At 35.6% G+C, this 11,742-nt stretch overlaps 1 protein-coding gene across 1 annotated transcript; it reads left to right on the forward strand.

The window, feature by feature from the left end:
- Positions 1 to 512: 512 nt before the first annotated feature.
- Positions 513 to 8,876, forward strand: LOC590733 (sperm acrosome-associated protein 9). The gene is made up of 5 exons (XM_030997743.1): positions 513 to 651; positions 5,020 to 5,175; positions 6,524 to 6,748; positions 7,103 to 7,304; positions 8,297 to 8,876. The coding sequence occupies exons 2-5, from the start codon at positions 5,032 to 5,034 to the stop codon at positions 8,596 to 8,598; spliced, it is 873 nt and encodes a 290-aa protein (XP_030853603.1). The 5' UTR covers positions 513 to 651; positions 5,020 to 5,031; the 3' UTR covers positions 8,599 to 8,876.
- Positions 8,877 to 11,742: the final 2,866 nt, after the last annotated feature.

Raw genomic sequence — 11,742 nt, forward strand, 5'->3', positions numbered from 1 at the left:
GGTGGAGGATAAACGTTCATATAGCAGTTCGGTACCTCGTTTATAATTTGAAATACTATTCTTTGCATCAGAAAGTTCCAACCTCAATGGAATGTATACTTCTTTTCTGACATAGAAATCAAAGTCAATACTTTTAAGAACGGTAAGAGTACCACGTGCGTCGATCACCACGTGCCCGGCACATGTTTGCTTGTCTGCGCTGCATGCACTCACCGTAAACACACAAATTAAACTCCATATTAAACAAGGTATCTGATTGGTCGATCAATTCCAGACGCATGCGCAGTAAACAGCATCCGTCTGGAAAAAGGCACACGTGTGCTAATAAAGTAACAGGCGTGTGCTATCGCACCTTGCACGCGCCTGCTAAATAACAGGCGGTGATTGGTCAATTTAGCAGACGTGTGCCGCGTTCCATACGTCTGGGGCACGTGAATAAAGTCACCAACGGCTTTCCATAGATTTTCGACCCAACAAGACAAGTGCATCAGCGGGTCACGCGTTGTTGATCAACACAACAAACTCCATTCTGCAAAACGTGAGTGAATGTAGTCTGCATAGTGAGTGAGCTGCACGTCTTCTGCGAGCAACTCCTCGATCTTGGTGAAGAAAAAAGGTCTTTTTGGACGCAATTTCTTCGAGAGTGACCAGGTAAGAACTAGATATCCCCTTTTATCGTATTTCTGAGGAAAAAACACGTTTCTAGGAAGAAGTAATCGTGAAAAAGACACCTTGCGAAAATGTTTATGCGTCAACGTTCACGCGCGATATGATCTATCCGATCGCCTTAGCAACCGGACGATTTAAGTTATTTTCCACCAAAATAATCAGAATAATTTCATTTTGACAGACATAGTGTCTTCTTAGAAGTATGTTGTTTGAGTTCAAGTGGATTTTGGTTGTAAAATAATGTGTGATTAAGATAATCGGAGAAGTTACACGACAGATTGCTGGCAAAGAATTTGGCCTTAGCAACGATCGACTTGCACCGGTAGGCTGAAAGTAGCTGGCACCAGCGCTGGCCGTGCGCCCCGGGCCGCGTTATTTTTTTATGCGGCACAGATTGGGGCATGGCGCGTGTTAAACCTATGGGAAGTACGTTCTTTCCCTTCTGAATAGTGTCTGCACGTACGTGAGACTAGTCATGTTCGCTAGCGCATTAGCGCTGCGAAGAAGTTTGTATATCCATCGCGAACTATGTGTTTAGATAACATTCCTCTTCGTTTAAGTTAGTTAAGTTTTATTGACTAATTATTGTGATGTTCTCCTTATTGACGTGCTGCCTCCTCTTCAGATTTCCAATTTGATTTTAATTGTTGATGTAATGATTTTCCATGCGGTAGTGGATTACATGTAACACTATTAAAAACAGACCTCTACTACTTATACTGTCTAGTACGCACACGACCAGTATTAGTCTGTAAATCAAGACCCCTTTTAAAAGAAAGCCCCAATCTGTGCCGCATAAAAAAATAACGCCCCCGGGCCCGGGCTCGGATCGGGAAGTCTTCTATAGATCTCGACTAGTCTGGAATGGATATTGAATTAGTCTCCTTTTTTAAAACAATACTCTTTTTCCATTTGTAAAGTGGAAGTTACATATTTCCACATATGTACATGTATATGAATATAGTTTTGATGAATAAATAAAATAAAAAAGTAACATATTAGTAAACTAAATAAACATGATAAATATGTCACAGTTTTGTTGTATTTATATAGACATATATTATATGAATGAATAACAGCAAAAAAAAAATGAGTTGTAGATATATTCATATACAATTAAATAGTGGAGAAAGAGAATTATTCTGCATGGCTATCCCATCCATACATCTTGGATATTCAAATGTAAGACAATTATATTTAACTATAAACTTTCATATAATTATATTGTTATGTTTGTAATATATAATGATAATAAGATGGTGGCTTCTTATATAGCGCACATGTCCATCACGCTGTGATGCTCCTGGCTCTACCCTGATTGTAACCCTGGCTTATATAGCAAAGGCGGCCATTGGGGCGCTCATATAGCATTTTAAGGAATTAATATTTCCTGCCAGGTGATATGTGATGTAATTTTTTAGTTCTTAAAAAATATAGTACAAAAAAAAAAAATCTTATTTGGTAAATCTTTAGGATGATTTTGGGCCCTTGGGTGCTATTCAGCAACATAAAATAAGTGACATAAGCAAGTGAAGGAGTGTGTGTTTAAAGTATAATAGAATTGATGATGATCACTATTTAATTGTTATAATTTAGAGGAAAAGGCAACTATTTCTTGCTAAATATTGTTCCTAATGTATCACCAGTGACAATCGTACATTTTCATAATTAATCAGTTTGTCAATCGATCGATTATTATAATGTATAATCAGAAAACCGTCTTTAATGTTTATCAACAATATTTGAGGTTTTCAGTTATATCCATTCACAATTCCAACCATTCTCACGATTAATTTCACAAGTATGATTTTTTGTTGAAATTGAATCAATCTATCAATCTTTATTTTGTCTTTATTCTGTTTAATGTATTAAATATATAGCCTTAACAGATACGAAGGTGTGACTGTGATTGGTCCACAGGTTGTTGCATTTCGTCACAGGATCGTAATTAGCACATTTCACTTCCGGTCATTTTTTGATATATAGGGGCCTATTGATATTGAATCAAATGAGTAAATTTTTATGTCTTACCATATTCAAGCACCCCTGCAAGTAAGTGAAGCAACCCTGCATGTACTGATTGTTTTCATTGTCATAGCTGCGCACAATTGACGCCATGAGAATAGCTATTACCCTAAACTTTTTATAAATTCATACAGTTTATATGGCTATTTGAATATATATTTTAATTCACTTAATTTCAGTTTAAAATTCCTTTAAAGCCCCACTGTCCTACTTGTAGCTACTTGCTCCCTCTATACAATGTCTATATACAGAAAACAATGCCTCGGTGACCATTGGTCCCTCATGCATAATCCTTTTTTCCTTATGTTAGTTGAGAGCTGAGTTGATGAGCTAGATAACTAACTGTCAAGTGACCTTGCAGGGTGGTCTAATCCCTCCTATTAACTAGTACAGACAGACTTTAAAAGAAGGCACTGGAAGCCCTCTGGAACTGCACATTGCAATGATACTTGAATGATAATTCTGTTTGGAATGACAGTTGAGGAATTGAGTCGAGTAAAAGAATATTGGTGTCAAAATCAATAATGATAGCATTAATAATGCAGGAGAATAGATATACAAGGATAGAATCAATTAATGGATTACGCAAGCCATTCTTTTTCACACTGAAATCCTTGATCAAACACTTGTCATATTGTAAAGAAAGGGCGAGCAATCCCCTTACTACCATGCCAACAAGTCAATAGGGCTATCAGATCTTTTCTTCTCCATTTTGATATGAAGCACATCAGCAAACAAAAATTCACAATAAGCATGCATGCATGAGACTCCCCATCCACACCTACTTCATGAAGGACACGACACTTGCGGTTTGTTTGACTGGTTTTGTGTTTGCTGATGTTTTTCTGAAATCTATCTGGAAAGCAATCCACTCAAGAATACTGGTAGCCGTATACAGTCAAACCTGTCTAATATGGCCACCTAAGGGACATGGGAAAGTGGCCACCGTAGAAAGGCCGGCTTTTCTAGACGGGCTCTACACCATGCACACCTTTCTTCATAGAGGGATCGAGATAAGATACAAGTACACAATGTATATGACCATTATAGGCAGGTGGCCTTAATAGAGAAGGTGGCCTAATTAATAGAGAGATGGCCGCTAAACTAGCTAGTTTGACTTGTACTGATAAAAATACTGAAAGAAATGACGTTTGGGCTGAGAGAGAGGGAAAGAGGGAGGGAGAGAGAGAGAGAAGGGGAGAGAGAGAGAGAGATTAGAGGTCCAATCAACTCTCTTTTTCTTTGCCACAAACATCAATCATTCCATTTACAATCTACTTCTATTTATTCCATCTTTTGCATCTGCCATTCATACCTCAATACACACACATGCATAAAAATCAATCAATCACTGATCCGGAATCCCAGTTACAATTATTCCTGATTCAGAAAGGCGGCTGGTGGCGTCAAGACAGCAATCTGCTCTAGTTTATCAGATGGTTGTCATGGTAACAATCGATTCTTGTGAGATGCACTTGCATGATGCCTTGCTCATCAATTTTTGCTCGCATGGGTGTGCTGTCTCGCAAGAAAAGTGAACAATGACAAACACTAACAGCAAACTGGTTGCTATGGTAATGGCATGAACAGTGCTATATATACAAATGGCGTTTAATTATCTGGGTAGTCAGGAACTTTGTTTGAAGGAGCGAGTATGGTGACTGTAATAGTGGCGGGGAGACTCTTTGTTTCTACATAATTTGCAAATGCTCTTCTTTTCTAGCTGTCATCACTGTTAATGTAAGTTTTCTAAGAATAAAACTGTATGGCTTTAACCTTTATCGCTATATCAGCAGAGGTCAGCTATTTCTGGTATCATCATGCTTTGCAGTCTATAATAATCATCAGTTTTTATTGTGTATTTTTTACATGAAGAGTGTATCAGAGAAAGCCTGCACATTCAAAGTTATTCTTGGAATTATCCTACTAATTTTCCCTTAACTTATTCCTCCTAGCTCCTCCCCTTATATTCTTCTTCTCTTTTTCCTTCTCCTTTCCTTTTAGTCGAAACAATTCACCTGTCTGCAGTATTATTGGACACAAAACTTAGCCCTGCGTTGAACGTTTGTGTCATCAACATTGTGAATATGCAATTATTTCTAAAAAGTAGTTGTTTCATTGATTCAATTTTAATTCATTTGCATGAATTGTACATTTTTCAGATCGAATCGGATGTACATGTATGTATGGAGCTGTGGAATGGCATCCTACAAGGTCCTCTATTAGTATGTTAAATCTATATATATGTGCTAATTTTAATCGACGGCTTAATGTTTTTTATTCCTATTGCATATGACAATATTTGCATATTTGTATATCTTTCAGATCAAATCAGACATGGATGCTATACGTAGAGATGTTGCCAAGCTGAGGGAACGCTATAAGGTCCTCCAGCAGCAGCAGTTTACATTCATCAATGCATTGGCCAACACCAGGACAGATGCGTATGAGAAAACCAAACCAGTCAGGTCCATCAATCATGTAAGTATATACTCCATCGTCAAGAAATTGCAAGGGTATCATTTTAAGGAAGATCATGGGGACACACAAATGTACATGTTATGAAGAAATTTTTTGAATTATGACAAGTATGAGGAAAAGAAATGTGTCTTAATAGAGTCTGAATAAATAGATTTCCTATATGAGCTCAGTGTTAATTTTTTCTGGTTCCTAATGTTATGAACCAGAGCAAAATAACACTGAGTTTGTATAGGAAATCTATTTATTCAGATGGTCATATCTCAGCCAATACTTAACATATTCAATTGGTTTTCGACATTTGGACCTTATTTTTGATGCTCTTTCGGAAAATGAAGACAAAATTGAGAAATTCTAATTAAGAATAATGATAATGTTCTTGGTTTATATAGTGTTTGATACATCAACAATTAATGCCTCTAAGTGCTTAACAGATATATTAAAACCCTGGTCATCGGATTCAGGCTTTCCCACATCCAATGCATGCATAATCTCCACTCCCTGATGAGCATTCCGTCCTCATAGAGCATGTGAATGGAGATCGAGTTGCAACTTAAATTAAATTAAAATTAATGCCTTGTCAAAGGACGTTATTGCCGGGCTGGGATTCGACCCCTCAATCCTTGGATTTTGAGTCAATTAAGTGAATGTGGAGGGCAGGACTAACTACTGAATGTACTTTTACTCTTAGTTTTGGCTCGTTTTCTCTCTCATCATGAAGAAAATGTGCCGGAAACAGATTAAATGAAGTATAATAATCTTGGTGGAAAAAAAAGTTCTCAAACATAATAGAATTATAGATTAGGGAACTGTACTTTTAAGATTTGAACTGTGCCATCAAGGAAATATAGCACCAGACTTTGTGAATATACCTTGAATATACCTTGAATATATAGGATGAGATCATGAAAACTTTTGAAATCATGGATATGTTAGGCAGATTGATTGACATATTATGCATCACAGTAGTACATATTTTGAATAAAAGAAGCCCAAATTAGTCAGATCAATTGACTTAACAACTTGACTTATCAACTGTACTGTTTTTGTGTGATTTATGCAAATGTGATTGACAAGTATTTGGCTGAAGCAAGGAAAGGAATTAAAGAAAGGCTGTACCAAACTTATTTTATGTTTGTTATAGATATATCAATGTTAAAAAGAAAATAATTCAAGAATTGCATTGAGAATGACTTTTTTAACCCCTCAAAAGCAAGGAATTGTTTAGAGCATATACATGTATATGGGATATTTTATCAGTAAAACTAATTCTGTACTTGAAAGATTTATTTATTGAAATTAGACAAGGAAATTAAATTATCTTTCTTTCCCACATTCCATCTCATAATAGGTCAAAGAACTGTTTGAGCGTAGCCGCAATGCCACTGACCGCCGGGCCATGAAGCAATGGTTAGATCTGGTAGGAGAGCTGACAAACATTGTAATGCGTATTTCCAACGTGAATCCTGATGTGATCAAGGAGGGGCCGGCCAATCAGGCCATGGCCCGAGGCAGGACATTACTCAACCCATCCAACGAATTCTCATCTCTAAGAGCTGGATACCCTCATCAGGAGGTAGGTGGATTTATTTAAGGGGAAACAAATGTATATATATATAATTTGTTTTATTGGACTTCATTATTTAATACCAGATTGAACAACAGCTAGTAGATTTTACTTGATTTTGACTCTACTTTAACTTGCCTCATGTATTTAGCATTACTTGAGTATAATGTCACATTTGGATTTTTGTTGATGTTTCAAACATAAACATGATTGCAAATATTTGTAGCATGTTCCCGAGGCAATTTCAATAGCCTTAATTGTCAATCATCCATTGAAATGTGTAAACATTACGATGGTATTATAACATCACCCTTAGATGCTGCTTGTAAGTATCAAGTATTTCGTCTTGGTCTCCCATTTCAGGTAAACCATCTAAGCTGCTCCGAGGCCCGTGTCCTTTATGGAGGCTGCGTCAGTATAGTCCCTCTAGTGTTAGACAACTTACTCAAAGTATACAGTGTCATCAAAGAGAACGGCAAAGAGCTAAAAGAAACATGGCCCCCTGCACAGACACAGAGACCTCGGAGTATACAGAGTGCAAGGCATCAAAGATCTAAAACAGAAAGTAAGTGACTGGATGTTTGTAGTACAGTCAAACCTGCTTTATTGACCACCTATCTACAACAAGCACATTTTTGTTTCCCTTGAAAAAGGTTTCTCATTGAAACATGTACTAAAGGAACCTGTCTACAAAGACCACCTGTCTACAAAGACCACTTTTTGTGTTTTCCTTGGGCAGTAGCTGTAGACAGGTTTGACTGTACATGTTCCTAGCTATATGTTGATTTAAACTATCAATTCTGCTCTACTGTCATATCATGATGTTGTGTAAAGTCTACTGAACTCTATCAAAATATTTATGGGTTCCATTGGAAATAGAGGTCTGAGAATTCTTTTCTCATAGGAGAAAGCTGATCAGTTAAAAGTTGAACAAAAACTGTGTGTCTGCTTGATTTCCAATTCATCATAAAGCTGTTAAGAATTATTTATGTGTGATACTTGTGTTTTAAAAACACCTGATGACATACCATATTAATTCCATTGTGCTCTCTACTTCAGTTTTGATGGTAGAGATGAAAAGGCATAATTAGTATTAGGCCTAAAAAAAAAAGATGTTGTATTGCCCTTTAAAAAATTTTTTTTTTTTCTTCTTCTTAACTCCCTCTTTGGGCTGATATTTTTTAGTTTTGAATGCTTTAATACATTTTTTTCCTCAAAAAAACAGTAAAAAAAATGGCAATACAACATCTTTGTATTGGAAGAAGCTGTGATATCATCTTTTTAGAGAAAGAAAGTCTTTAAAAATTCTCTTATACTCTGTGTTAAATGATATGAGTCAACACCATTCTGGCTCTGACCAGAGGGGCATTTCACAAAACTTGTGATCAGTGACAAATGACAAGTTGTGTTATAAGCTGCTGAAATCCTTGCTTCTGATTAGATATCAGTAGATTTGTCACTGATTTTTGTTATTTGTCAATGAAAAGGCTTTGTGAAACGCCCCCCTGATATTTAGAGTACTATGTTAACCACCAACCCACATTGCTTTTTGCACAGCCCAAGCCCCATCAAGAGCAAAGACTGCCGTTGGTACAAGGAATGCCCGCGACATCTGCGAGAAGAGCACTGACACCAAGGATCTAACGAAACGCATGCTCAAGCTCTCTTTCGGCAAGATGCCTAAAGGTCACGACGAGAACACGCTCTTCTACAGACGGACACTCAATGGACGCGCGGACAAGCTGCACATCAATGGTGAGATCACGCTGGACAAGGGTCCCTGGAGAGGCGGGTCTTACGATAAGACCAACCATGTCGATCACAGGAGATTTGTTAATCTAGAAGATAAGTTTTACTGAGTTGTGTGATGTGTGTATAGGCAGGCTTCTCGGCAGGAAAATATCTACCCTTGGTCCAAACTGATTGAAATATATGGTCTTGTTACATCCCAGGGGGTGCTACATGTAGGACCATAGTAATTTCGCAGGTTGAATGCATCCACATATTTTTGTTATACTATTGCTGGCACCTTGGCTGGGGAGAATCAAACCTTGGCAGTGCCATTGATTAGGAGAGTTTGGTCAACCCAGTTCGAGTTGGGCACAATATGGGCAATACTGCAGTGTTGGGAAAGCACAAACCAAAAGAAAATAAATCCTCATGTAATCAACTGGAACTAGATTGATTGAACTATATGTATACACGTGTAGATGGCTATAACCCTTGGTACATTTACAAAAATAAAATCTCCCATTCACATCACAGCGGAACCTCATTAGAAAAGAAAATATATCTACAGTAACAAACCAAGGACCAAGGGTGTTTTTGAATCACCGAGAACCCTGTGTTTAGGTATTATCTATCATTCCAAGCAGCTTGCTGACCATATTCCCCATGCATAAGACCATGCCTGACATTGCAACATTTGATCAACAAACGTTAACTATTTTACACGTTATCAGAATCAGATATGTAGCTTGTGTCAGAAATCAATTGTGATACTATTCCTCTCAGATGATTTTTGTTATCACAGATTACAGGTATATAAAGTTCAAAGGTTTAAAAAAAAAAAAGATTTTATCATGGTCATTGTTTTGATGAGTAGTGTATTTCTTGTTGAAATTTTAAAACATTAGTTGCAGTTTATTTTATATATTTTTTTGAAGGAAGGTTTTATGTGCATGGTTTCCGAATAATTTTTCAGAATTTATTAAAATATAAAAAAACACAGATGCTAATGCTATTAAAAACTAATCAAGTAACCGTTCATCTGTTGCAAGCCTTTACACATGAAAATGTATTGGTATTGCGTCAGGTTTTGACTTTTTCAGATCTTTGAGTATTAGATCCTAAATAGTGCTTTCAAGAGCAGGAATTATTGAACTTGTGTCAACTGTTTTTCACCATTGTTCATTTCTTATCAACATTTGTTGTCTGATACCTTAAATGCTAAGGAAATTACTTTACTTGTAGAGCTTTGCTTCTGAGTCACCTTTATATTGTACATAGAAGCTGCTAGACAATATTTTCATTGTTACAAAGTGATAATGCTACATTTTTGTTCGGATTTGGTGTATATACTCTTGAATTTATTTAATTTTGTATGGTTTCTTTCATGATGTTTTGATTATTCAGTCAATATCTGCATGTAGATTTTGAAATAATACATGAAGATCAACTGGGATTTGATTTGCTAAATATTTATCAAGTTTTGGAACATTGATAATCAGAGTTTAAGCAAGAACAGAGGAAGTAAATTTTAAAAAAATATGTTTTTGTTTGCATTAAAAAGAAAGAAGTTTTGATTTGGTAGCAAATAGTTGATTTTCACCTTTGCTATGTTTGAAAAACAGATGCATACATAAAGGAACAAACAAAAAATATATGTACTGTTTATGTTTACCTTCTTTACAAAAGTTATTTAGGGGTTATCAATCCTATAAAGGAAGCTCATGGTTTGTCCCATACAGTATGTCATCAAGTATCATTGAATTATGCTATGGAGTTGTGAGCATAAATTGAAATAAAACATAATTTTACATGTGTTCAAGGTTTTGTGTGATTCCACATCTAGTGTAGTGGGACCATCAGCTTGATACAGTCATTGTAAAGAATGAAATTTTAGATGTGGTCATTAGCATATTTATGGGACAAAATAGCTTTGACTTGACCTTTATGTACCTGTTAAATCACATGTATAATAGGCTATTATGACACGATCAAATTTTGCTTGTTTGCCAAATTGTGCAAAAGAGGGCTCTGTAATTATACAGTTGTTGCTTCTTTCAGTTTTAGATTGAACAAACAATTTTCAATGAAATGATGTCTGAAGTCATAACATCACACTGTTTGCACCAAACATATTGGAATGTAATATGAAATATATATGTAAATTGTTTTGTTTAGTACCTGTCACTGTCTACTATTTATCATACCAGGGGGGTGTTTCTCAAAGATCCTAAGTTGGACTTAAAAATTATGGAAAGCCATTAGCATCTGTGAAAATAATTTGTAAAAGCTATTTTAAAAGGCATAAAATGTTGATTCAAATCATTCATATTTTCTATTATCAAGGAGATTTCATGTTCTTGATGTGGAATTTTATAAAAGTCAAAAATACTTGAATTTTCGCTTTTGTACAATTTATTTTAAGGCTACAAATGGCTCTCCATAATAAGTCCAACTTAGAGTTAGGATCTTTGTGAAACACCCCCTGTACTTATTAAATATATTGAATATTAGAATTCCAGCATACCTGAACAAACATATTAGGATCAAACCATATACATTGTACTTCCACCTTACTTTAATATTACCAATGTCCAGTTTACCCGTCCATTATTTCAACTTACATGTATTACTTTTCTCATGTTCATAGAGTATTTTGCCTGTAATGTGTCATATGATTTTTGTAAATTGTACTGGTACACAGATTAGCTACTTGGAAAAACCATTGGACATGTTACTTTGTCCATTGTTGTTGATTTCTTTCAAAACTTATATAATGTAACATCACTGTTCACATGTGGAATTATATGTGTAAAAACAATTAGTTTAATGCTTGGCGTATATTTCACATAGACAATTACAAATACACAGAGAAGACTAGGATTTGACTTTCACCAGTACTTTCAGAGCACTAGATCTTTCTTTTATTATGTTAAAAAAAAAGTATGCACAACTTTGTACAGAAGAGAATAAAATTTACATTTTACTGAATGTTTAAGAAAGTTTGTTTACTTTGTCTTCAATACCCTTAGACTGGCTTGGTTTGAGAAGGGTGTAGTTAAAAGAAATAGTCAAGATAGCAAATAAAGGAAACTGTATTCTAATGAAAAATTGATGATGTCTGAACTTGCTTGTGTCTCTTTTTTTTTTTAATCAAAGAAGAATTTCAAATACGAAAAGATATTGAGAGGCCAATTCTTTTGAAGCCATTTTCAAATTGAAGATTTTAAGATTATTAGAAAAAAGGCTCCACAAAACTTTTTTTTATGAGCTTC

The sequence above is a fragment of the Strongylocentrotus purpuratus genome, unplaced genomic scaffold, assembly GCF_000002235.5.
Source record: "Strongylocentrotus purpuratus isolate Spur 01 unplaced genomic scaffold, Spur_5.0 spur5_scaffold_4, whole genome shotgun sequence".
NCBI lineage: Eukaryota > Metazoa > Echinodermata > Echinoidea > Camarodonta > Strongylocentrotidae > Strongylocentrotus > Strongylocentrotus purpuratus.

What these genes read in the sequence shown, in the direction of transcription:
- LOC590733 (XM_030997743.1), top strand. Translation starts at nt 5,032, where the DNA reads ATGGATGCTATACGTAGAGATGTTGCCAAGCTGAGGGAACGCTATAAG. An exon ending in CAGTCAGGTCCATCAATCAT is followed by an intron (nt 5,176 to 6,523) that starts GTAAGTATATAC and finishes ATCTCATAATAG; the next exon opens with GTCAAAGAACTGTTTGAGCG. An exon ending in TCAAAGATCTAAAACAGAAA is followed by an intron (nt 7,305 to 8,296) that starts GTAAGTGACTGG and finishes CTTTTTGCACAG; the next exon opens with CCCAAGCCCCATCAAGAGCA.